Raw genomic sequence first — 26,576 nt, 5'->3', positions numbered from 1 at the left:
ATCTGCAACACTCATGAATCGCAGGTCTGCAGAAAGGCATAAGCCATTTGTGGCAAATGCATCCTTGCAAGGTTTTACTCTGACGTCTCACCAGGTGCAAGCTTTGTGAATATTGTGATTTCGCTACAGGAGCAGGGGTTGGATGATGTGGAGAAGCTCTTGAGAAGACCAAAGGCTAAAGCAGAAGAGCGGCTCAGAGAGGTGCTGGAGGAATTTGTAGCTGGATGCAGGTTAGCATGACCCTGATTCCCTGAAGTTTCTCGTTTTCAGGTTAGGAGGTTGTAGTATGTTCTACCTGGGCTGTGCACAGCCTTCTCTTTTGTCCTTTTGAGGCGGATATGCAGAAGAAAATGAGGATGACTTGGGAAAAGGACCCTCCTTGTAGCTTTTCAAGTTTGGAGAGGAGTCCTGTTCTAAGAATCAGAGGGGTCACAGATGGCAGCCTCAATGATTCTGGGCCCCACGTATTTCCTAAATGTGAAGGACATTTCCTTCACTCTTTTGAATCATGCAGTCAAAAGACCAGTTTCAATCCCCGTGACAGTCCTGTGGGGACCAATATGCATTCAGTCCACAGTGCAACTATAAAAAGGGAGCCTCAGGTGCTGAGACTCCCCAGGGTACCTTCTGAACCAACAAGCTTGCAGAAGAGAGGGCTTTGCAGAAAGGGAGCCTCCTGATGCATCTGGATTGGTACCAGGGATTTGGAGCTTGTGTCCCTGCTGTGAACTGGCTGAATATGCTGAGTGCACAGGATACAGAGCCTGTGCTGCTTTTCTCATCGTAGGCAATATTCACTCAGTGCAGAGAGAAAAACAATGGCTCATCCAAATAACCTGGACAGATGTCGGACAAAATACCTGATGCGCAACATTGTAAGTTGTGGGGCTTGGTGGTAGAACTGGAACTGTAAGGGCTTCGTGGTGGTTGGTGGGAGCCTGTGCAATCCCTGCTCTGGGAAAACTTCTGGAGGACCAGCAGAAACTGATGCTAAGAAGGAAACCTGGAGCTAAGACTCATTGTAGCAGTCATAGGCTTTTGCTACAGCATCTCCCAATGCTCAGAGTAATACAATTTTGGGCACAGGGAACAGAGACAGGGTCTGGCCATGGCTGCCCCCAGTTTTGTGCAGATGCTGTGCCCTGGTGCCTTCCTTCATCTCCACTGGGGCATTATGTGGTTGAGTGCATACATGTTGCTGCCTGGTAGGTTGCTGGAGGCCTTTTGGTGCACCATGTTCCTGAGGCAGTTTTGTGGTGGCTCACTGAGATCCTGCTACTCCTGCAAAATGTACCTTGGCTGGGTACATATCCAGCAGGTCTTAAGGGCAACACTTGGGCACTTATTATCCTGCACACAAGACTAGCTAGCTGAATGAGAGCACAATGACATACTCTCCAGCACAGCAGAGCACAGTTGTAGAGTCACAGCCCCTGTCAGACTACAAAGCTTTGAAAGGCTGACCAAAATGCAATGACAGCAGCAGGAAATAAAATTTAGGCATATCTGGGTCCCAGTTCCCTTCCCTCTGCTTTCTCGCATGTCATCACCTGAGCTATGGTGAAGGTACTCTGCTAAGCCTGAGGCACTCTGGAAGAGAGAACCCACCCAAGAGATGAGTTTTCTGGCCTTGCCAGTCCGTATGGGTGTACTCCCTTAATTTCTTCTGGATTTCATTATTAGTTTTGATTTATCTCAAACTCTCCTCAGATGTGTATATATCTCTGATATGTACTAATGCTGGTGAAAGTCAAACCATGTGTTGCAGTTTCCTACATCTTCATATTCCCATACTACTGTGGGAAAGTCTCCCACAGGCACTATCTGAAGCCTTAGACCACCAGCTTCTGAAATGCTTGTTCTTTAGACATCTTTCTGCCCCAGATTTTAAAGCTCATAGACTTCTGTTACCAGATGATATTGGCTGGGCTGATGAGTTACTGGAGTCTCCAGTTCTTGGCACCCTTTGCTAAATGGCTTGTGACAGGTTCATGGAGGTTTGCTCTCAGCAGCTGAGCAGTGAGCCATGGTGGAGGTCGGGGTGTAATGGGGCAGGATGGATGTGGTCAGCACACAGTAGGCTCCCTGCAGATCCCCGATGTGGGATGACAGTGGGGTATGACTGTATGACACAGTTGTGTGACAGTTGTGCTTTCTGTTCAGATCCTGTGTGCAAAGCAGGGGCTCCGTGTGAGACGGCACCTGACTCGAGACAATGTCAAAGAGAAGGTGAAGGAGACAAGGAGGATCCTGGCAAAGATACGCTTCATGGCTAAAGAGGTACAGCGACTCTTAGGGACCCCCGTTCCGAGCTGGAGAGGGTAGGCAAGGAGAGGATACTGAGCTGGCTTCTGGGTCTCTCACCAGTCTGAGATGAAGCTTTTTCTCTGCTGTCTTTCCTCATTATGTAAAATTCCAAGTTCCAGCTACCGGCAGTTATCATGTTTCTGTAATAGCTCTAATGAGGGATGAGGCCAAGCAGCTTTGCTGTTGGTGGTAGAGCAGGGATCCAAGCAACTCTGTAGTGGGTAGGAGGCAGAGCTGGACCAGCCCCAGGCCAAGGCCTTGTCTGCAGCAGACAATTTTGCCTGGGAAAACAGCCTTACCAGTGCTGCCAGCACTTCCACCAGGCACTGACTCTAGATACTTTCTACAGATTTAAACTTGCATTGGCATAAGGTTCTTATCCATAGTGGAGACACTCCACATTCAGAGTTGCATTGTTCATATTTTAAGTGACTGAAAAAAATCACTATGTTGCTGTAGCGTCAATCAGAACGCTATGTTTGCTGACATAAGGTGGACAGATGCTGTTGAAGTTTCACTAAGTGAAATCAAATGACTTTTGCGTCTTTAGCTATGTGAGAGTAGAGTGATGTATAATTGTAGTGATGGCGTTTGTCCTCCCAAGTCACCGTTTCTGTGATGGAGTCCTTCTGTTCTGGGGATGATTGAAGACCTGCCTGCCTACAGGAAGAGGGGAATAAATTTTTTGGTTTACTTTGCTTGTGTGGTGGGGCAGCTTTTCTTTCCCTATTAAACTGTTTTTATCTCAATCCATGAGTTCTTTCACTTTTACAATCCTCTTTCCCATGACACCAAGAGACAGTGAGTAAGGGGCTGCATGGGGCTGAGTTGCCAGCTGAGGCTAAACCACAATAGCTCCAGAGCCATATTGCAGGGCTGACTTTCAGAAGCATGTGGCCAATGTTAGGTCCGTTATTTCTGGATCTCTAAATCACCATTGCTCAGCAGTACCTCCTGTGAGGAGATGAAGCTTCCTTCATGTCAATGGAAGGAGGATGATGCATGCTGTTCCTCCCTTCCCTCCCTCCAGCCCCAGTGCACTCTCCCTGATGTACTCATCTGGATGCTCAGCAACAACAGGCGTATGGCATATGCCAGAATTCCTGCACAAAACATCCTCTACTCAGTGGTTGAAGAGGAGAAAGGCAAAGACTGTGCAAAGATCCAGACTGTCTTTATGAAGGTAGGGTTTATACCAAAACAGTGTGCTCTAGCTTGTTTAATGCCGTTTTCCCCTCCTTGCTTTTAGCCCTCCTTCCTGAAATCCTGGAGTTCACAAGGAAAACACAGTTCTCGCTCCACCACTGCCTTTTGCCTCTGCTGATGTGGTGCTGTCCTGTGCTCTTTGGTCAGTCCTAGGCTGATAGTGATCATCTTGGTCTGTGATGTGAAACCTGCTAAACTTTCTGTGCTTTCAGGTCCCTGGCTTGCACACTGGTGAGATCTTTGCCAAACTGGAAATCTACATGTGGCTTGGGGTAACCAAATATGCAAAAAACTGTTTGGCAGAGCTACCTGAGGAGTTCCTTTCTGGGAGTGAGCAGGAGATAGCCCAGGTCTCAGCATACAGCCCTCCCAGCTGGCTCAGCAGGGATGGTGAGTGCAGATGCCAGTTCTTCACATAAGCAGGGAGTTGAGAGGTCCCATCCATGGATTAGTGTCTGGGGTGTTGCATTGTGCCCCCACAGCCCTTCACCTCCAGGCCACACTGTGATATGAGAATTAGGACATGATCTAATGTCATCTCCAAGGCATGAGTGGGACAGGCACATCCAGTTTGATCTCATGAGGTTGTATTTGCACATTCACAGCTAAAGCAGCAGACAGGATGGGTGCTTTGTAGGCATTGAATGTGCTGCCATATTGGCAATGGGCATGAGTTCTGCCCCTCTGATGAGGCTTGATGCTTATAGCAGAACACTGCACGTCACATGTCATGTACAGTAATTTCACGATTATTAGCCGCACAATTTTGACTAAAATTTTGGTCCAAACCCGGAGTGCGGCTTATAATCAGGTGTGGCTTATATACGGAGAAAGAACGAAAAGTTGCTGTTTTAGTTCGGAGGACAGGTGTCTGCTGAGAAAGGCAGGAGCTTCTCTTTGAAATGGAGAATGTAAACGCCCTCTCTCCAAATTATTATAATTTTGAAATCAAGGGGCTTTCAGGCAAAGATATGGGAATTAGGAATAACAGTTCTTTACTAGGGAAATTAAAATAGAAATACAGTACTACAAAGAAACAAACTCCAAGCCCTGACAAAGTCAGAGTACAACCTGACACCCTGTTAGGCAGGGTGTTGGTAGCAGTCCCATTAAATGGTGGCTGTAGTACTTTTGTAGTGACAGACGTGATTCATTTGGAACAGTGCTCCTGCAGAAGGTGCAGTTTCCCTCCGGAGGTCCAGTGGGGATGTGGAGAAATCCGGTTTTCCTCTGGAGTCCAGTGGAGAAAGGGACTCCCTTAGTGTCCCAAAACCTCTGTTTATATCTTGGTAAGAAATGTTGGGCTCTTCCCCCTGGCTGGAGCAACTTCAAATGAGATGAAGTACAGTAATTTTATGACTATAAGGCGCACCCTTCTGACTAAAATTTTCGCCCGAACCTGGAAGTGCGCCTTATAGTCCGGTGGCGCCTTATATATGGGCAAAAGTTTGGAAATTTGCCAACCTGGAAGTGTGAGCCGCAAGCCACAGGGGGAGCTGGCAGGGCCACGGCTGCCAGGTGGAGTTGGGGCCGTGGGGCCGCAGCTGCTGGGTGGAGATGGGACCACGGAGGCGTGGCAGCCGGGTGGAGGTGGGGCCATGGGGCTGGGGCTGCTGGGTGCAGGCAGGCCCGGGGGCCCGCGGCGTCCCGGCAGGCATACCCTGGCCCCGGAGACGCTGCATGGAGCAGCGGCAAGCATAGCCTGGTGGGCCTGGGAGCCAATGGCTGCTGTGTTGAGGCGGGGCCTCGGCCAGCAACTGTGCGGGGGGAGCTGGGGGCAGATCCTTGCTGCAAAAAAAAAAGTGCACCCTATAGTCTGGTGCACCTTATATGATCTACAAAGTTGCGAATTTTGCCGACTCCCAGGGAGTGCACCTTATAGTCCGGTGCACCTTATGGTTGTGAAATTACTGTAATTTTATCAGTCACACAGTGGGACTCAATGGGCCATTAGCAGAAAATGACTCGCTGGAGGAAGGATAGGTTGTGAAAAGATAAAGAGCAATGCCCCGCCTGGTTTCAATGGATGGCCCATTAGCAGAATATCTGCTGTTGAGATAAGGATCACTGCCCTCACCCTCAACAGGTGGTGATAGAATAGATACCTTTTATCACACTCTGTATTGTAACCCAAGACAGTTGCCGACACCCGGAAGTGCGGCTTATAATCAGGTGCGGCTTATAATTGTGCCAGAGCTTGTCTGGCTTGGCTAAACCTTTCAAGATGTACTGGCCTGAGAACCACAGTTCCTAGAAGTGGTAACTATTCCTCACAGGATGTGCCCACTCTTATCTGTCTGGCCTTCTTCTGCAGGCATTTTTTTTGGCCTCATACAGGACTTGGTTGGGGACTTCCTCTCTCCTTTTCTTACCAGATTTCAGCTATTTCCAGCTCCGAGCCCATCTGTATCAGGCTCGAGGTATCCTCCCTGCAGATGATAATGGCCTTTCAGATCCCTTTGCAAGAGTGGTGTTTTCAACTCATTGCCAGACCACCAGGGTGAGACCACTTAAACTCTTACCTCTGTCATCTTGGGAACTTGGGGAGAGAAAAATTACTGTGCCCTCACTGACATGTTTAAGGCCACATCCCCTCCTGCCAGCCACCAGCTGCATGTGGCTATGTGAGAGATAGAATCAGCCCAGAGTTCCTCACTTTCCTGCATGTGGTTTATTTCCACTGACTGTGGAACACTTGGGCTCTCTGTCTCCATCTGCAGATGCTGGAGGAGACACTGAGCCCTGTGTGGAATGAACTGCTTTTGTTTGACCAGCTCATTATTGATGGGAAGAAAGAGGAGTTGAAAACAGAGACCCCCATCATTATAATCAACCTTTTCAGCCACAATAAATTTGTAAGTATGGCCATGCTGCCCTTTTCCTGTTGTTTAGAGAAAAGGGAAGGCAGAGGAGCTCTGAATGCTGCCACTTCTCTGTTTGGTTTCCATAACTCAGCTTGGTCCTGGTCCACTGGTGACTGTGAGTCATGGGGGCTGTGGTTGAGGTTGAGACTTTCTTACTAGGAGACACTCTAAACTCATTAGGGGCTGATGAGTGCTCATTGGATCCAGGCTCTCTTATTTTTGAAGAAACTATGCCTGGTTCTTTGGCAGGCTCATATTGCAGAGGGCTCATAGCCTGAGGGAACTCATATTGCTTTTAGGGCTGTTCCTTCCCCTGTGTCCCCAGGAGTCATAGATTATCCCTCCTCAGTCCTCCCTTTTCTCTATTTATTAGTGCTTTAAAGTCACACTGTCCCTAGAGCCTCTTTGTTATCCTAAGGCTAATGATGTAACTTGTACTAGGTTTTGTGTAACTCAACAGCTTTCCAGTACAAGACAAACCCTGTCATACTGGGGTGAGTCCAGATGAAGCCACTAAGGTGGAGCACAGGACAGAGGAGGAGAGCTGAGTATATTCAGCCTGCAGAGGTCGAGATAGAGCCAGTGTCTTTTTGCTGTCTGCAACTACCTGGTGGAAAAGGATAGAAAAGCTCACTTCAGACTTGTCATGAAGGGTACGAAGGGGCCAAATGGCAAGCAATGGGCACAAACTGGCAAAGAAGAAAATCCATCTTGATATAAGGAAGCAGTTTTTACACAGAGGTAGATCACATGCTGGGCCTGTAGCTCAAAGAGCTTGTAGTGTATCCATCCTTGGAGATACTCAAACCCTGTCTGGAAGAGACTCTGAAAAACCTGATCTAGCTTTGATGTCCTCTGGTGCATGGTGCCAGGTCGTTTGCCAAGTTCTGCATGGAGATGAACTAGGAGTTAAGTGGAACTGCTGCAGACATGCCTTTATCTGTTCCTAGCTCTGGATGGAGCACAGAAAATCAAAGCAGAGGATGACATAGGTGGAATTATAGTCTTGTACTCTCCCAGATTGGCTGGAATTAGTGGTGTTCTTTGAGGGGGTGAGATACCACAGGGATGATTTGATTAATTCTCCTCTTTCCTGCAGGGCGCCCCTGAGTTCCTTGGGCAGGCCTTTGCTGTCCCACAGGTGAAGCTGGTTGATGAGCCGTACACCAAACCTGCCTTGCAGTTCTTTGATTTCTACAGAGGCACCAAAGCAGCGGGAGAGCTCATTGCCGCTTTTGAGCTGATTGAGCTTGATTACAGGGGTTATTTGGAGGTAATAAGCTTGTAGGAAGCTGCATATGGTTGCCAGGTCTCTGAGGAGAGCTATGTGGGTGAGGAGCTGGTTGCATGGGGCCCACCAGAGGATTCCAAGTTAGAGGCCATACTTGGCTTTCCAAAGAAAGGAGGCTGCAGGGACAGCCTGTGAGCACAGAACTAGAAGGAGGGAGAGAAGGGGGCGTGGCATGGCATGGCATGGCATGGCATGGCATGGCATGGCATGGCATGGAATAGAAGTGACTTTCATCACCTGCTGTGTCCTGGTTCCACCTGTTCAGCCATCAGTACCTGAGGACGTGGAGCCCAAGGAGCCTGACTACCTGGAAGACCCTCGTGCTGGACGGTTCATCATCCCTGAGGGCATCCGCCCAGTACTGAAGGAGTTTCGCATAGAGGTGTGCTGCCTTCTGCTGCACTGGCTTTCCCCTCAAGCTTCCCTGGGGCAGAGGGCAGGGCTTGGTGAGGGAGTCCAGTTTGGAGCTCAAATGTGCCTGTGAGGTCTGAGCAAGTGCCAGGAATGGAGGTGCTTGACATGAGGGGGAAACCATCTGAGTTGTTCAATAGGCAGATCTGCTGGGCAGAGCAATCCTGTGCCTCTTCTGGGGACTGTGTCCTGTGGGTGAGGGGTGGCAACATGGGCAGTGGCATGCCTGGCATGTCTCAGACAGCAGCTTCATGTTGTGCTTCAGATCCTGTTCTGGGGCCTGAGGGACCTGAAGAGAGTGAACTTGTTTGAGGTGGATGAGCCCCAGGTGATCATTGAATGTGCTGGCAAGAAGGTGGAGTCAGAGGTGATTGTGTCCTACAAGGACAACCCCAACTTCATTGAGGTGGTCAAATACATGGATGTGGTGAGTGGGAAGGTGGATTCTGTCATACCGGGGCACACTGTGGCTGCCCTGCACCCATGCACTGCCTCACTGCATGGGGCAAGATAGGAGGGGAACTGCCTCCAGGATTCTGCTCTCCCATGACCTCATGGTTCAGCTGCAGAACAAAATATTTGTGAAACTGCCCACCAAGAACCATCTTAGCCATGGCCTGTCACTGCAAGTCTTTGATTTTTGGGCATAGCTGGAAGGTGCCGGCAGACTTCTCCTTATGTCATTGGCCTGCCATAGTCTGATACTCAACACAGGTTGATCAGTCTTACTCCTGTGAACCCCATGTATAATTCTTTTGCAGGACCTCCCAGAGCAGGTATACCTGCACCCTCCCCTCAGCATCTTTGTGGTGGAAAAGCGTGCATTTGGGCGCACTGTGCTGGTGGGTAGCCATGTTGTATCTGATGTGATGAAATTCTCTCCCAGAGAGCTGGAAGAGGAACCAGAGGATGTGCCCAAAGGTGAGCTGATTGGAGAGGTTGTTATGGAGACAACAGGTGGGTTTTGCCAGTAGGAAAGATCCCTGGCTCTTCCACTCCCTCTTAGCCATGCAGCAAAATCATCTCCCTGGAATCACAACATCACAAAATCACAGAATGGTTTGGGTTGCTAGGGAGCTAAATATCATCTTGTTCCACTTTCTGCCATGAGTAAGGACACCTTCCACTAGACCAGGTTGCTCCAAGCCCTGTCCAACCTGGTTTTGAACATTTCCAGGGATGGGGCAGCCACAACTTCTCTGGCTACCTGTTCCAGGGCCTCACTACTCTCACAGGGAAGAATTTGCTCAGTGAGACTTCCATCTTTAGGGAGCTGGTCCACTAGGACCAAAGATTGAAAAGTTTTCAGTTCTCTCACATTGTCAGTTCATTGGCTAATAGTTTAGCTAAATAGCTCTATGATAGCGACAACCAACATTCCTGATACAGAAGCATGAAGAAGAAGCCAAAGATTGATCCATCTGTGGTTATTTCTGGGTAGGGAAGGTATATCTCATAATTCTGAATTCTTGGGAGTCAACAACAAGCATGTTGATGATGGTGGCCAATCTCAGTACTTAGCTGGATTTCCAGCAGGTTTTCTGCAGGGTCTGCTATGAAAAACTTTAAAATCAATCACACTACAGTGTTTTAACAGGGAGGATTTTCCTGTGGCCAAAGGTAAGAAGTAGTGGGTAGAAATAAATGCCTGGAAACATGAAGCTCTTTATTTTCATCTCAGCTTGCAATGCCTCATCTCACCGTCTTCCATCTCAGACTGTGGTAAACATTGGACTGGCAGCTGGTGAACCAGTTTCCCGCACTCACCCTCTTAGTTTTGTGAAGGTGAGTGATGTGTTGGGCCCAACAATTTTTTTTTTGTAAAACCAAACTGTAGATTACGAACAAACAGCAAGAAATGTCCAGAAGTTCAGTGTTAGGTTTCATCCACCAGGTTTTTCTCTGGACTGAAACATTCCTCTCTCCTATCTGCGCATTGGCAGTGCGTGTGCTGGGGCTCTGGCACAGGGACACTAAGGAGACCTGCCCTGTGCCTTGAGAATGGTTTCTTTTGTAGCAGAGAACAAACCTGGGGCCACAGGCAGCTTTGCACCTCCTGTGCTCTGTCTGAATGCCGAGCCTTTGCCAGAGGCTCCCAGGACACTGGAGGAGGGTACATGAGTGTCCTGGGTGGACATTTCTTCCCTCTGAACCCTTTTCTCTGTTCTCTTAAGGCTCCTTTGAAGAAAATTCCTATCAATAAGCTTGTAAAGAAGGAAGATGAATATGAAGAGGAAAAACCAGAACTGGAAGAACTGGATTGGTGGTCCAAGTATTATGCATCCCTGAAAGAGCTGTATAACCAGGTAATATTTTGTGACAGCTGCCAGCAGAAGGGAAAATAGGCTGCACTGGCCTGAGGAAGATGTGTTAGCCATACTGAGTGTCACAGGAGCTCTCCTGACATGGATCTGCAGGAAGATGTGGACTTTAGTGTATCAAGCATAATTAAGGTAGCCAGGTATCAAGCATCTACCAGGTGGGCTGATTTCAGCAGGAGGTGGGTATTGAAACATCTCTGAGGCTCAGTGCTCAAATGGTGTGAGAATGAGGCAGCCTCTGTTGAGGGACTCCATAAAATGTGATGTTACAGGTTTCAACAGGGACTTTCATGCTGCTAACTCTATCATAGTTATGTCCTAGTATGTGTAATGGGAGAAAATCTACTCCAAATTTCCTTCCTTCCACTGTCAACTTAAATTCCAATCAAAAGAAACTAGCAGGAGGATCTGGGGAGAAGAAAAAGTCATTAAGACACTCATTGGATACCATCCTGCAATGATGTTATTGCTGAATGATTTCATGCTATGTATTACTCCACTGGCAGGAAAATGTAAGTGTTCTGTGCTTGGAAGGAGAAGCCTTTTCTGTCAGGGATCTGAGGTGAATATTTATGTGTGTTTCAGGCATGCAGTGATGAGGAAGATGCTGAAAATGATGACTTGAATGATGCAGGTGAGTTCTCTACCAATACCCCACCCTTTAGTGAGGAGAACCAAGATTTTATACCATCCCAGAGGATACTGGGCTTGTGGGAATGGAGTCTGTGCAGACAACAACCTTACAACATTGAACAACAACATAAAAGTGACCAGAGAGGCTATTTCAAGTTGAAAACTAACAGGCTATTTCATATTGAAAACACCAAACTTTCCTAAAAAATAATTTGGAAAATAGTCAGAAAAGTCCTGGAAAATAGTGGGGTCTTGTAAAATGGTGTTAAAGCAAGTGCTTTCCTGTGTGAACAAAATGCAGAAAAATCATCTGCAGGGATCATGGGATTGTCTGGGTGAGAACAGGAAGAAGTGGTGGGATGGAGAGAGGATGGTGGATAGGAAAAACTGCCAGGAGCTAGGCATCACTCTGCTCTCATGGGATACTCACCTGGGTTACAGGTGAATCAGGTAACAGAAGGTAACAGATGTAACAGTAATAACAATCTTTTTATGATCTGAGAACAGTGTTACAGCTATAGGTTCAGGTTTGCAGAGGTGTAAGCAATGACTCATATAGCTCTGACCTGGGAAAGTGTGAAGTATAAAAATGATGTAACTACAATGTAAGGAGAGGCCATGAAGGTATCTGCATGCCAATAGTGCTCAAGGGATCTGGAACCCGGGGAAATGGGACAAGGACATACACACTCTGTCCTTGGTTTGGTGGTGTCCCTGGGAAAGGTCTAGACATGGTATTTCCAGGCTCAGCTGGCTGTGCCAAAAGTGGCAGTGATGCTTCAGTTAGCACTCATCCAAAGAGGAGGATGGGCTCTCCTCTGTGCCTTTCCTGACAGTACCTGTGAACTGGCCCAACCACCTTCCTTCATTTGGTTTCTGCCCAATTCCTGTCTGAATAGCAGCCATGCAGGCAAACAGGCAGGTAGGTCTGTGCAATTTTTGTCCTCCCACCCATCCAGCCATGCTGTGCTGGGAAACTTGAGATGCCAGAAGGACACCTGTTACAAACAGCAATAGCTCCAATTGCCATGACACAGTTTAAAGCCCTGGGTGAAAGCAGAAGGGGCTGGGGTAATTTCACATAGAGACACTTGACATGATGGGCAAAATCAGAGTGTTTCCTAATCTCTTACTGTCGTTTCCAGATGGAGGGAATTTAAACACATCTTCCATTGACATGGAAGCAGAAGATGAGGCAGTGATTGAAACTGAACCTGCTCAACCCAAGAGGAAGCTCATCACCACCCTTCAGGTGATAAATGGGGTGACCTATTCTCTTTCAGCCCTGGTGCTTTGCCCATGTCTTCCTCATTTTCCTACAGTGGAAGTTATGCTGGGAGGAGAACCTGCAGTGTGTGCTGTGGCCCCATCATTGCTGTACTTTGATACAGCTAGTAAGATCTTAGAGCCAAGCTGAGATGTGCATCCACATCCAAGGCTGGCCCCAGGGACATGCAGGAAAACAATTACAGTAATTTCACGATTACAGGCCCCAGGGACATGCAGGAAAACAGTTATAGTAATTTCACGAATACAAGCCGCACTGAGTATAAGCCGCATTGCTGGGTGTTGGCAAACATTTCGTTCTTTGTCCATAAATAAGCCGCACCCAAGTATAAGCCGCTCTGTCGCTCGCAGCAAGGACTCGCGTGCAACAAAGTTGCCAAATAGTAACAGAATCACGGCATGGCGGAGTTTATTGGCTCAGCTCGGGCCGGGAGGGCTCAGGGCTGGGCCAGGTGGCCCAGCTCGGCGCTGCCGCTTGATGGGGCCACTCGGGGCCAGCTGCCACCACCGCTGGGCTCGCTTGCCCCGGCCCGGCACTGTGCCGCGGTGGCAGGGGGGCATGGAGCCCGCTGGCACCTGCGGCGGTGGTGGGAGGCGGGGATGGAGCCTACTGGCACCCACGGTGGTGGCAGATGGGGACAGGAGCCCCCCACCTTCCCCTGAGCCACGGGGCCAGCAGGAGGGAGCTCCCTCGCCTCCTGCCGCCCCTGCCCCATGCTGCTGGCACTGAGCCAGCTCCACCTGCTGTGCAACAGAGTAACCAATTTGTAACAATCACATAAATGCCGGGTTTTACTGGCAGGTACTCAACTTGGCACCTCAGTTTGCACTTCTGGGGTTGGAAATGTCAGAAAATTATTCACATATTAGCCGCTCCTGAGTGTAAGCCGCATTTCCGGTGTGGGAGCAAAATTTTGGTCAAAACGGTGTGGCTTGTAATCATGAAATTACTGTAATACTCTGCACTGAGTAATAATACAGGAGTAAGGTAGGACTGGGTGAAATGGTTGAAACAGAGAAAAGGATGGTCTTTCTGATTCTCCTTCCCTTTAAGATGGCAAGAAAAGGCCCAAAATTACCTTCTACTTATTTCAGATCTATAACTCTGAGCTGGAAAATGAGTTCGGTAATTTTGAAGACTGGTTGTGTATTTTCCCCCTTCATCGTGGCAAAGCAAATGAAGATGAAGATGGAAATGAGGATGGACATTATGTGGGGAAGTACAAGGTGCTGTTTCATTTGGATGACATTTGTGCTGCTTGTGGAAGAAGATCCTTATGACCTGTATTTTAGAACAAGCCAACACCAGTAAAACCTTGCAGAGTGCATGGGTGTGCAGGTTGGGCTGCAGCATGGCTGGGTTACTGTTACTGCCTGTTGAAGCAATTGTACTGTGGTCCTACTACTGTTAGCTTATAAACCCATCCAACTCAGATTTTTTAGCTGCTACAAGGAGAAATCATGAAGCATAAAGGACTCATTCTGGTTGCAGCCTCTGGGTATAGTCGGTATGCTTATAAATATTATATAAGTAAGCTTCACTGATTTTAAAATTAGCAAAACTTCTTTAAAAGAAGCATCATCCTCCTATCCAGGAGCTCTTGAAGACTCTGAAATATCAACTACAGAAACTGTAGCTGTCCCTAGAAGACCTTTGGTGTCCTCTGTCTTTGGCTGTGCAAAGTGACTAGAGGTGCTCAGATCTGATATTGGCAGTGGTATGACAGTCTGCAGCCTAAATTGCAAGCAGGGATTGACAGGGCCATGTGGAAATGATTGAACCTTTGGGAAGGACTGTCCCCATAGGCACAGGGTGTCTGGTCTGCATGGGGAAATGGCTCTGATTTTCTAGTTGGCAGGTAAAGCTGGTGGCTCTAGTCCTTTCTGAGATATTCCCATTTATATCAAGCTGTTCCTTGAAAAGTGTTTTCTGCAGGGCTCCTTCTATGTCTACCCTGCTGAAGAAGCTGTTGCAGAACCCAAGGTCTCCCGAGGCATTCCAAGGAACAGACCCATCAAGGTTCTTGTAAGAGTTTACATTGTGAAGGTAAGTCTCTGGTGGAGGTGGCAGTAATGCCTGGCGATCACTTCCCTCCCTGAGGACCTTCTGCCATTCTCTTCTCAATAAATGGGAGCAGTGGCACTTGTGAAAAATCTGATGCTGGCTTGAAGCCTCTGCCAGTGGAAGACACCTATATCCTTTCCATGGAGTCTTCCATGCTTTGTAGCTTGAGGATGGGCAGATGCGCATTTCTTGGCTCCTCACATCTGCCTTGAGATCATGAACAAGTAGATGGGTCCACAACTGAAGAAATTACTGGCTTGTAGAATGAGGATTTGTGTGGAAACAAGTGGCTGTTTCACTGCTGGGATAGCTGCTTGAGGGACCTGACCAAATGGGCTTGGGGTGGTGTCAGGCCCGTGCAGTATTCTTTGAGCAGGTTGCTCTCCCCAACTGTGTACTGCAGTATCTTTTGTATATTCCAGGCTACAAATCTGTCTCCAGCAGACCCCAATGGCAAAGCAGACCCCTATGTGGTGGTGACTGTGGGGCAGCAGCAGAAGGACACAAAGGAGCGATACATCCCAAAGCAACTCAATCCTGTTTTTGGAGAGTATGTAGGAAGCTTTCATCTAGCAGGTTTAATAAGAACAGTGCAAACCTGGGGCTTGGAATGTGGCTCAGCATGTAAGGTCTTCTGTTCCTTTCTGATGGAGAACCTTGTGCTTTAACACAGAGGCCCTGGGCATGTCTTTTGCCTCCAGCTAACTCAGGAGTCATCATGCTTTGGGTTAGGAGGCGAGCACACCCAAGCACTTGATTTAAAATTGGAAGCCCAGCACTGGAGAGCTTTTTCCCTAACTCCAGACCCTCTATCTGAGCCATACATTCCTGGAAAAGTAATTCCTTTGTTTGAACATGCATACTGAAAATTGCACGTACTGAATTTAGAGAGAGCCGAAGTTTATCAGAGGCCTTCAAGTTGTCAAATACAGTTCTTGAAAATGTAGGATTATCAAAGCAGAACATGTGTTTACTTTCCATTTCCTTTGCTAATTGCACTTTCCCTGTTTGTCCAGAGTTGTGGAGCTGACAGTCTCCTTTCCCATGGAATCAGAACTCACTGTGGCAATATTTGACCATGATTTGGTTGGATCTGATGATCTGATTGGGGAGACCAAGATTGACTTGGAGAATCGATTCTACAGCAAGCACAGGGCCAACTGTGGAGTGGCTGCACAGTATGACTTGTAGGTACCAGTGTGACACATTAAGGCCATGGATATTCTTCTCACCTACCACATGTGGGTAACAGAGCTCCTCCTGTTCTGCAAGACAGAATATGCATTTGTAGGTGCTCCACAGATTCACTACAAGTCATGGATAACTCTATCTCTTTAGACACCTACCACCTTCCTGTGACAGCTCTAATTCCTACTGCAAACCAATATACCTTGCATAATATAGCAAAAAATGTCTTTATTGCTTATACACTGGTGTTCTGTGAGAAAAGTGCTTCCTTGACTCTGACCTCTTTCACAAAGTACAGCAGTTTCTCTGGCAGCATTTTGTAAGGAGCAACACTTGGGACATCTGATTTCCTTTGGCCTCTTTCCATATGGATTCTCCAGTGTCTTCACCACTTTTCTGCAAACTTCTCTTACTCTGCTATTGGAAAACTATCTGTGGGAATGCAGTTGAATACCCAGCACAGCTAAAACCTCTTTCTCACTCAGGAACTGTATCTAGAATTGCTACTGCTGCTAGCCTTGCTTCTGCTGCTCAGAAGCTCATAGTTCTGTGGGGTGAAAGTCCAGCTTGTTCTCTGTCAAGTCAGAGTTTGTTTAGCCTTTCATTCATTAAGATTTTTTGTAACCTTTTTAAGCCCAGTGTTTTCCCAGTGAAAATCTAAGCAGGCTTCTGGTGACATAGCCTGTGCTTTGGCAAGGAAGATTGTGTAACAGCCTAGAAAAGAAACTTAAGCTGAAGAAGTTCTTGATGTTTTCTTTTTCCATTCAGAAATGGCTACAACATGTGGCGAGATGCTTTTAAACCCACACAGATCTTGGACAGTTTATGCAAGAAAAACTCAATCCCTGCTCCAGAGTACAGATGGGAGGAGATCAAAGTGGGCAATAAAATATTCAAGGTCCCTCCAGAGGCTTTTCCTGAAGGTACAGAGGGTTTGTTTAACTGGTCCCTTAAAGAGCTGCCTGTGCTCAGCAGTGCACGTGCTGGTGTGTACTCTGGGAGCCACAAGCTTCTCTTCCCTGAGGTGTCCAGGCTGGTTTCTTCACTCTGTGCCCTGCATGGCCTAGTTTTTTGGGTCACTGTCAGGTGCATCCTTGGTTCAGTGCCCTCATTTCAGAGGACACTGTTGCATGGGGAGAAGATGGGATCCAGGCCATTAGGTACTGAAGTTGCTTCCCAGGCAATGGGTGGAACAAAGTAAAGCCACATGCATGGCAGTGTTGGTCATGGAGGTTTGTTGTATGCCAGCTTATTCTGGTGGCTGGCACTGTCACAAAGCTGTACCTTCACCTGCTTATGATCACTGTCAGCAAGATAACGAATTCCTGTGTGGGATTATGGGTATTTTGGAGGGTGGTTTTTTTGGCCTTTTTTGTTTGTTTGTTGTTTTTTGTTTGTTTTGTTTTTGTTTGTTTGTTGGTTGGTGTTTTTTTGTGATGAGTTTTTTGTTTAATAATTTTTGTTTGTTTGTTTGTTTTGTTTGTGGTTTTTTTTTTTTTTTTGGGGGGGGGTGGGGGCGGTATGTGGAGGGGAAGGGAGTGTTCTTTCAGTATTCTTTCCTGTTTTCAGCTGGCTTTGTCCAGGAATGCTCTGTGCTTCCAGTGGCTTCAGATGCCTTGGGTGATTCCACACTGCTCCTGTCTACTCTTGATCTCCACCTTGTGGGCAGCTTCGACTTCTCATTTGCTGTTTTCTTTCCTTCTAACTGGCTTTACAAACCCTGAGTCAGGGCCACAGATGTCCAAGAATACACCAACCTTTCACGGCCTCCACCAGCAGTGGAGGACTTCCCTCAGCAAAGGCCAGGCCCTGCTACAGCCAACACCTGATCAATTGAATTCAGCCTCAAGGAAAGATGAGAGCAGATGTGGCCCACTTGTGGATGGCTGAGTACTGCAAGACAATGCTATGTAGCCTGTAGGAAGGATAATCCCTGGCCTTACTGCTCAGAGTGAGGACACCTATGGGTATGGCCAACTTTATTTTCTCCTTGTTTCAGTTCAACTGTTCCTCAGTTTTCTGGTGGTTGCTATAGCTTATGCCAAGAAGGGAAAAGAAATGCTACTCAGGAGAGGGCAAGAAGCCTCCAGAAGCCCTTTTCTCCTTTTTTTCAGGTCACCGGATAGCTGGGTAGGGAGAAACAAGGTGATCTCCTGGTGTTCCCTGACAGCTGGCTCTGGTTCCAAGACAGCTTCAGCTGATGCCCTGTGAAACTCTGCTGTGCTTGAGCAATGCTTGGATTGATTTAGGTCTCAGACTGATATCCAAGGGGCAAAAGTACTCCATAAACCCAGGAGTGGATGGGTCATTATGCCCTCATCTGTTGGCTCTGGCTTTTCTCCCACTAGCAAGATTGGTTTTGAACTGCCATTTGGCTTCGTTGTGCCAAAGGAGCCAATAACTAATTGTGTTCATTAACAGAGAGCACAGCTGCATGTCTTGAGAGTGGCAAGTAATGCTTTCCAGTAGCACTTCTCTGGCAAAAATTAATTCATGGATCTGTTGGCACTACCACAGAGATGTGGCAACTTAAACTGCCCCAGAGGGTCATGTCCTCCTCAATGTCCCTTGAATTTTTTCCCAGGGCCAGAGTAAACTATTTTTTGCCCTTTCCACTGCATTTTTCATGGCTTGTTTCCTTCCTGCCTACCATTTCTCATCACTGCAATGCATTGAACTCACTCCCTTCATCTTTGCCCTCCTGCCTCTCCCCATTTGTTTTTCTGGAGAGGTGTTTGTTTGCCAGGTCCATCATCTCCTGTTACTTGTGCTAGTGACTGATGTCCTGACATGACTCTTGCTGGCCAGAAGCCTTCATCTTCTCCCTGGCTCTGTCCTCCTGCAGAGGCCTCTGTGAGGAACAAGAGAGATATGGCAGATGAGAACTTGGTGGATGATGAGCATAAGGCTTTGTATGTCCTACAGCACTGGGAAGAGATGCCAGGATATGGGTACAAACTAGTACCAGAGCATGTGGAAAGCCGGTCTCTGTACAACCCGGAGAACCCTGGGCTAGTGCAGGTGAGATGTGTTTCTGTGCTAAACTTCAACATTGTTTTGGGGAAGGACCTTCTGGACAGCTGGGTTCCAGCTCCTCCTCTGGTCTCCTGTCAATCTTATGCATTGTCCCCTTCCTGGGTGGGTGACTGGAGTTGTGTCTGTGGATGGCTGGCACGTTGACTGTGGTTGTTCTTTGCACACATCTACCCTCTGACCTCTCATGATGCTTCTGGACACCCTTTCCTCGAGGAACTTCTGTCTATTGATGCTGTGTTCACAGTGCTCAGAGTCCTTCCTGTCTCTGCAGGCCACTTAGCACTGCTCTGATGAGGATGCTGTGTGTGTGGCAACAGACCTGCTCTGCTTTTGAGCCCTGCCACCATGCACCCCCGTGGGTGACGATATCCTTGCCTACACCTGCCTCCTCTGCATTGTCCCTTAACACTGTTGTTTTGCAAGAACCTTGTTTTGCACCCTTGGCTTCTCCCTGGCTAGAGAAGAAACATCCATCCTTAGTTTTGTGCAATGCAGTCACCTCAACTCACCATTTTAATGTCCTGCACTGAAATCTCCTGTTCCCTTGGGTACTGGAGGTTTGAACGAAGCAGAGTTCTGCAGTCATGATGGCTTTGTTTGGCATTGGAAATGCTTGGGGGGAGAGCAGAGACAGACCCATCACTTCTTAGTTTTGTTGATTTTTCTTAAGCATTGCATCATCGTATGATCCTTATAAAGACAGAGGGATATGTTTGAAATGGATTCAATGTAGGCAAAATGGTTTTTCCTGGGAGCAGAAATAAGCAATCTTTCATAGCCCTAACTTTTTTCCCTGTGTAAAATCCAATTTCATGTCACTCTCAAGTGCTGGGAATGTAGAGAACCAAGCCGGGGCCTTCTGATAAGAGCTTGCCTTGCAGGAACAAGCCCTTGCTCCTTGAAGAGCTGGAGAGTGGTCTGTCTTCTGAAGTGTCTTTGCTGTCTTCTCTCATCAGGGCTCCTTGCACATGTGGATTGACATGTTTCCAAACGATGTCCCTGCACCACCACCCATCAACATCAAGCCACGACTGCCTGTCAGGTAGCACCTGTGGGGCTAGGCCTGGGGCTGCTGGGCTGCAGGGAGGATCAATGTCCCTTGCTGTGGCTGGTGAGATGTGCCACAGGGCACAGGCTGAGGGTCAGTGCTGGTGTGGCATGCAGCCCTCTTTGCTCCAGCTCTAACACCAGCATGTTCTCTTGAGTGTCTTATCCTGGACCATAAGAGCTTCAGCTGCACCAAGGTTTGGGAAAGGGCAGGTTAATTGTCTCTATGGCTGGACATAAAGGTAATAGAAACACTGGCCAGAGCTACTCATCAAACTCTATTCTGGCTAGTGGACAGATGTCCTTGGGAGCCTGGAGAAGTGCAGTTGAAGGAGGAAATCTGCTGTTTTCAAGGATCTAATGGTACTTTTGAGATGGCGGGTCCAGATTATTCTCAGACATGAACCTGAAAGGACAAGAGATAATGAACACAAATTGCAGCAAGAGAAACTCCAACTGAATATAGGGAAAACATTTTCCCGGTGAGAGTCAAGCTACCCTGGAATAGGGACAGATTGACTCAGACGTGCAGGGATGTCCATCCTTGTTGATATTAAAAACTAATGCAGACAAGGCCCTGATCAGTTGACCTACTGTGAAGCTAGAACAAGAGCTTGGAGCAGAGACTGTAGAGATCCCTTCCCGTCTAAGCTTTTCTGTGCTCCTATGGCTTAGTGGAGCTGGGTGGGTTTCCCATGCACCAGGGATTTGATTGGCTGTATTGACTGTGGGTGTCTGTCTTGTAGGGTTCTAGTGTCCAGAAAAGGTTTTATGCCTGGGAGTGAGACTGCTGGGCTGTGCTTGGCGGGAGGAGCAGGGGGAACCACACTGCTGGGAGGGTTCAAGTCCTGCTGCTCTGGCATTGTGCTCTGGGCTTGATCTCCCAAGCACAAGGGACAAGGGCATGTGTCTCACCTCTGTGTCCTTCCCACAGCTATGAGCTCCGTGTGATTATCTGGAACACGGACGATGTGATCCTTGATGATGTCAACCCAGTTACAGGAGAACCTTCCAGTGACATCTATGTGAAAAGGTCTGGTGGGAAGGCAGGGCCTGGCTGCCCTGCTCCCTGCCCTGGCCCACACACTCACTTGCTTCCTCTGAATGTTTGCTCCTCCTTGTCTTGGTGTGAGATGCCCACTTCCTTTCCATGGGCTTCTGTAACCTCAGAGATATTGTCTAGGTGTTGCTCTGGTTTGATCCTTTCATGCTACCCCATGGGGTTCAGTACTTCCATCCTTATGCTCTGCTTTTGAGGCTGGCTGACAAGGGTAGAGGGTAACTGAGTTTCTCCTGCAGCTGGATAAAAGGTCTTGACCATGACAAGCAGGAGACAGATGTACACTTTAACTCCTTGACTGGGGAAGGCAATTTCAACTGGAGGTTCATCTTCCGCTTCAATTATCTCCCAACTGAGAAGGAGATCACCTACAAGAAAAAGGACTCTGTCTTCTCCATGGAGGAATCGGAATTTCGGGAACCGGCTGTTCTGGTCCTCCAGGTCTGGGATTATGACAGGATTTCAGCAAATGACTTTCTAGGTATGGTGTTACCTGCTGGAAGTGAGGTGACCTGTCCTTTACCTTGCTAGAACGTTACATTTCCCTGGGGTTCAGCTCTCTGAGAAGGGACACTAGGGCCATCAGATCAAACTCTTCAGTTCAGCAGTCATCTGGGCTGGTTTTTCTCACCTGAGCTATAGATAGAGCCTGGAGATAAGCATCCTGCACAGACATGTAGTGCTTGCATGTTTGTTCCAGGGCCTTGGCGTATTTTTTCAGGGCCTCTCCCACAGGATTTCCAGGTTCTGCTTCCTCACAACCTTTCCAATAAAGCTGCTTGTTTCCATACTCTTAGATATGCAGATCTCAAAGTCTGGGCCTAAAAGCATTTTGCCCAGGACCTTATGTTTTGGGCACAGGTACAACCTGTGTGAGACTATTGACAACCTTCATGAGACTATTGCATTTGAGTTTCAGCATCCCATTGCTGGGGGCTCAGAGCTCCCTGGATGCTCTGGTGCTTTGTAATCAGACCTGCAGAGCTGGGCATGCAGCAAGGCCTGGTGCCAAAACAAAGCTAGTGGTGATTCCCCACACATTATGCTAGCGCAAGTACTGCTGATTGTCTCCCACTTCTGCTATCATCCCCAAGCTTATAGCACTCTGTTCAGTTGTTCTTCCCTTCTTTAAATGTTAACCTCACTAATAAAAAGCACTCTCTTTCCCCTGCTATCTCCTGGGCATGTTTAAACTCCCCTTATACTAAACCTTCCATAGCGTATTTCAGCAGCTTTACTGCATGAGGCACTTCCAGTGGTTCAGCCATGAGGAACTGAGGCACTGAAGAAAGCATTAACAATTCCAATGATTTCTGGCATGTATAATCTCAGGAACTTCTAGATACTAAGGAGCTTCTGCAGGGTTCATTGTAATCTGCTCCCCCAGGCAGTGCTGGATGCACTGTAGGTCAGATTGCCCAGGACATTTTCTGGGTGGGTTTTGATTATCTCCAAGAATGGATTCCCAGCACCCTTCTCTACAACCCTTTCCTGCCTGCACCTTTCTCACAATTCTTAGGTTTTTTAAATTGCAGCATTTTGTGTCTGTTGCCTTATATGTTTTCATAATCCATTTCTGAGAAGAGTGGACATGTGAGAAGCTTGGACATGTGAGGAGAGGAGAGTGGGACATGATAAAGGGGTAACAATAACTCACCATATGAACTCCCCAAACAGCCCATATAAAAAACAAGATGAGACCTGGGACTTCTGCCTCTTAGTCTCTAACTCCTGAGCTAGTCTTTTCTTACACAGAATTTCAGGTTCTACTGAAAGGTTCTACTAGATCATTACAGCAGGTGGAACCTACTCATGACACTTGGGAATGTGGAAGAGACAACAAAATGTCATGGGGGGCTGACCTCAGTGTTTTGCCATGTGGTCTCCTCTTCCCTGTGCCTGCAGGCTCCATCGAGCTGAAGCTGCATGACATGGTTCGGGCAGCCAAGAGCTCTGAACATTGCACCATCAAAATGGCCAAGGAGAATGCAACACCTCGATTCTCCATCTTCCGAAATAAGCGCATGAGGGGCTGGTGGCCCTTCATCAAACTCAGAGATCAAGAAGATGACAAGAGAGAGGAAAGGGAGTACAAGAAGAAAAAGAAGTGGAGCAGCTCAGTCAAACCAGAGGACATGGAATTCACAGACCCCAGTGGTAACAAGTACCTCCTCACGGTAAGGCGGGGTGCTGGCACTGGTGAGCACAGTGTTTTGCCTCTGCCTTGATATGGCAGCCTGTTTTACAGGCACACAACCTGCAAAGGCTGCAGGGATCCAGCTTTTGCAGGATCCTGAAGACTTTTTCCATCTAATGCCAATCCCACACTTTGTCTACCCCGTAGAACCAACTGCCATGGCATGCAGGGGTTTCTGACTTCATATATTCCTCTGAGCTTCCCATGGAGCAGTGCTCCATGAGGGGAGCTGTCTTTGTTTAGGAATGAACTTCCCATAGAGCAGTGCTCCATGAGGGGAGCTGTATTTGTTTGCGAATTTAGTGTTCCCACTGAAATACCCCAGATCATGTTCTCCTTGCTCACCCTACTCCAAAGCAAGAGGCATATGTCTCCCCATCAGCCAGTCAGGACAGCAGCAGTAGCCTGGGTCTCTGCCTGCCCAAAACAAGCAGATGACAACTGACCAGGGACAGACTCACTCCTGATACCCCTACTACTGGACCACTGTGTGTCCCCAAGGGTGAATTTTACTCAGTGCCACTGTGGGAGGGTGCAGACAAATCAGGCAGTTGGGGAGTTCATTAAAATACAGTTCCTTGTCTGCAAAACAGTTAGTTTCCTACCAGGCCACAGTTTCCACTGGCTGTGAAATAAGACTGTAGCCAATGGAGAAAAAAGCTCTGAGGCATCTGTAAGTGGAACTGGGAGAAAAATACCTAATTATGGCAGGATGTGGTGTCAGCGGGCCAGTCTGTGAAGCAACACATTCAACCATGGCTCACATTGTCCCTCCAGGGTAAGGTGGAAGCGGAGTTCCAGCTGCTGACTGTGGAGGAGGCTGACAAAAGTCCTGTTGGCTTGGGCCGAAAAGGGCCTGAACCCCTGGACAAACCCAAGTGAGTATCTGTATTATCACCTTTAGGATGCACAGACAGTGCTGCGTTCTCAGCAGCTGTTTGTGTGGAAACCAGGAGTATTGGCTTGTCAGGAAGCCAAGAGCAATCACTGAGGCCTTGGGCAGTGAGGTCTGCAGGACCAGGATTGCCAGGGCTTCCCAGAGCTCAAGTGGGTCCACAGGACTTGAGGCTGCAGCAGCTGGCCCAGGGTTGATCTCAGGAAGATACTCAAGGCAGCTGTGCCATAACATTGCTTGTACAATGGTCAGGTCTGTGTGAAGGGATCCTTCATGTATGAGGGTGAAGGACAGCTTCACTCTGGGGACACTGGGGCACTGTTCCAAAAATGCCGTCCTGTTGTCTCTAGCATTTCCACAGGCAGTGAGTTAACTGCAGCCCCTGGGCTGATCCTGCCTGGAAGCAGCAGGAAGAGTTGGTGATTCATGAGGGTAGCAGGACACCAAAGCAGAAGGGTCAATGTTGTGCTGTGTGGATTGAGCTTGTGCTTATCTATTCTTTTCTTCCTATTCTAGTCGGCCCAAAACAACTTTCAACTGGTTTGTGAATCCCATTAAGACCTTTGTGTTTTTTATCTGGAAGCGGTATAAGAGATACATAATTATGCTGATTGTTGTCACTGCTCTGACAATCTTCCTGGTTCTTTTGGTCTACACCATGCCTGGATACATCAGTGAGAAGATCATCAATGGATAAATGCTCTCCCACAGAGGACTACTCAAAGACAGGGGTGATTGTGGCAGGAATCAAAATAGGATCAGAAAGTTTAATGAAACCCTGAAGGTGCAGAGACAGCCCAGAGAAACAGAGACCTGCAGAAGTGAGCTTTGTTTACCTTATGAATAAAAACTCCTTGGCTACTCTCTCTGATACTCATGTTTTTACCTGCTTTCCGGAGCTGGGGGCAACCTGTTTCTTTGTGTGGTACAGGCTGATCCTGGTTCAGCAGTCCTCACTACTGCACCTTTGCCCTTCCTCCTGAGTAGTACAGCAACAAGGACAACACTGGGACAACATGGGGTCGTGAGTGTGCACCTGTATTTGGTGTTGGGCGGATGTGAACTAAATAATACTTGTTGTCAGCATGGTTTCTGGTGCATCAGGGTTCCTGTCATCTGCACAGACAACCCCTGCCATGATCTGATCCCAGTGGAGGTGTTTCAACCAGGGTTTTGAGAGGATGGATTCCTTTTGAGAAGTGCAGGGTGATGCTCAGTGGGACAACAGCTTTTCTAAAAAAATTAACTGACTGTGCAATTTTATAGCAAGGGCACCTGCCTCATGGCCTTTTGAGTGGGGCGGGAATAGAGTATCTTTTAGGGAAAAAACTGTCTGGGCAGAGCCAGGCAGGTAGATGTGAAACAGGTGAGGACTCTGGCTGGACATGAAGTCAGAAGTCACTGTGGGGCAGACAGGATGTTCCTTCAGTAAGTCTAGGGTTCAGAATGGCAAAGAGGGAGGTCTCTCTCCCTCTCGGGGATCTTTGGGCTGCAAGGTGGGGGTGAAATAGGCTGCAAAGGGCTCAGATCACGCAGCACCTGCTTGGGGCTACAGCAAAGCCCTGCACTGTGACAGTGCTGCATCACTCCCTGTTTTAATGCAGGCCTGTTGGGTGGGATGTTGCCTTCATAAATAGTGCCTGGTCCTCCCCAGCAGTGCCCAGTGCATCCCAGCAGCCACTGGTCCATTCAAACAAACTCAGTGCACTCCAGCACACCCAGTGCACCTCCAGAGAGCCCTCTTGGCTCTTTCAGCTGTACTCAACCACATTTCCCACCACACCAGCTGTTGAAACTCTGGCATTGGTCTCATTCTCATAGCAGATGAAGCTGGTAGGTTTTGGTGTTCTTCCTCTTGTTGGTTCAGCTTCTCCCGAGGCCTGGGCCAGCAGAGTGGTTCCCACGTCTCTCAGAGGTCGGATGGTCTGTTGATTGTCTGATCTTGGACTAAAATGAAGCCAAACAGTTCAAGGGAAAAAAAAACAAAACAAAAGCTGCTGAAGGATTCCTGCTGCAGTCTCTCCAGGCCAGGCAAAGGGGAAGAAAGAAACTTCTTGTTTAAGCTAACAGAAAAACCAAGCTAGCTAAGCAACAAGTCCCCCAGGCTCTGCCTAGTACACCAGAGGCCTCTGGCAGATCCCTCTGCTTGTGCCCTGGTGGGCAACACCAAGGTGAGCTGCAAATCCCAAGGGCACATTGCTCAGCATGTCATGTCTGTTTTGACAGTGAGACCCTGGGCATAAAACAGCTGCACAGTTCCATGGGCTGTGGCAGGGTCAAAGCAACCTGGGGCAGGGGACGATCAAGGAGCTTAGGTAAATCTTTAGTCTAGATCAACCTGAGAGTAAAAATAGCTGTCTTGTTGTAATTCCAAATGTTACTGTATTACTTATTTTTCTGCGCTCAAAAATTCTTACTGTCTCTTTAAGACCTTGCAGATGGGGCACTTGGAGAGGCAGGGTTCTATTGCTGGAACTTTTAAAACTGATGCTCTCAGGAAGCTTCTTCCCTTTGGCCATGTGGTATTTGTTCCACTGGCCATTTCACCTTAGCTTAAGCAGAGTGTTGGGGGTTGGGTTGTTTTCTCTTTTACTTATTGCCTGTGAAATTTTGACTTGCTCAGAAGCACTGATGACTGGGTACTTGAGACGGGAGATGGGGAATCCCTCTGGTTTTTATGAGTTTCTCTTGGAGGGAGGGAGGGGGACACCACGAGATTAGAAGCAGGTAAAAGGAGGGTGGGGGCAGCTATTCTCTCGCTCGCTCTT

At 48.0% G+C, this 26,576-nt stretch overlaps 1 protein-coding gene across 1 annotated transcript in view; it reads left to right on the top strand.

Annotated features, from left to right (window-relative positions):
* The window catches only part of LOC117004143 (fer-1-like protein 4), a 40,063-nt gene extending 15,558 nt beyond the window's left edge, over positions 1-24,505 (top strand). The window contains exons 19-45 of the mRNA XM_033074652.1: positions 130-230; positions 788-875; positions 2,164-2,280; positions 3,338-3,490; positions 3,726-3,903; positions 5,889-6,013; positions 6,234-6,368; positions 7,477-7,650; positions 7,934-8,050; positions 8,345-8,506; positions 8,841-9,000; positions 9,761-9,864; positions 10,254-10,385; positions 10,986-11,034; positions 12,179-12,285; positions 13,416-13,547; positions 14,257-14,367; positions 14,808-14,935; positions 15,402-15,572; positions 16,342-16,496; positions 18,419-18,594; positions 19,566-19,651; positions 20,591-20,689; positions 20,956-21,197; positions 22,622-22,893; positions 23,691-23,791; positions 24,325-24,505. Coding sequence (XP_032930543.1) covers positions 130-230; positions 788-875; positions 2,164-2,280; positions 3,338-3,490; positions 3,726-3,903; positions 5,889-6,013; positions 6,234-6,368; positions 7,477-7,650; positions 7,934-8,050; positions 8,345-8,506; positions 8,841-9,000; positions 9,761-9,864; positions 10,254-10,385; positions 10,986-11,034; positions 12,179-12,285; positions 13,416-13,547; positions 14,257-14,367; positions 14,808-14,935; positions 15,402-15,572; positions 16,342-16,496; positions 18,419-18,594; positions 19,566-19,651; positions 20,591-20,689; positions 20,956-21,197; positions 22,622-22,893; positions 23,691-23,791; positions 24,325-24,505 — 3,756 coding nt within the window. The remainder of the gene's footprint in view (positions 1-129; positions 231-787; positions 876-2,163; positions 2,281-3,337; positions 3,491-3,725; positions 3,904-5,888; positions 6,014-6,233; positions 6,369-7,476; positions 7,651-7,933; positions 8,051-8,344; positions 8,507-8,840; positions 9,001-9,760; positions 9,865-10,253; positions 10,386-10,985; positions 11,035-12,178; positions 12,286-13,415; positions 13,548-14,256; positions 14,368-14,807; positions 14,936-15,401; positions 15,573-16,341; positions 16,497-18,418; positions 18,595-19,565; positions 19,652-20,590; positions 20,690-20,955; positions 21,198-22,621; positions 22,894-23,690; positions 23,792-24,324) is intronic.
* The last annotated feature ends 2,071 nt before the right edge of the window (positions 24,506-26,576 follow it).

This window comes from Catharus ustulatus, chromosome 17 (genome assembly GCF_009819885.2).
Source record: "Catharus ustulatus isolate bCatUst1 chromosome 17, bCatUst1.pri.v2, whole genome shotgun sequence".
NCBI classification, from domain to species: Eukaryota; Metazoa; Chordata; class Aves; order Passeriformes; family Turdidae; genus Catharus; species Catharus ustulatus.
This window is presented reverse-complemented; position numbering and strand designations above follow the sequence as displayed.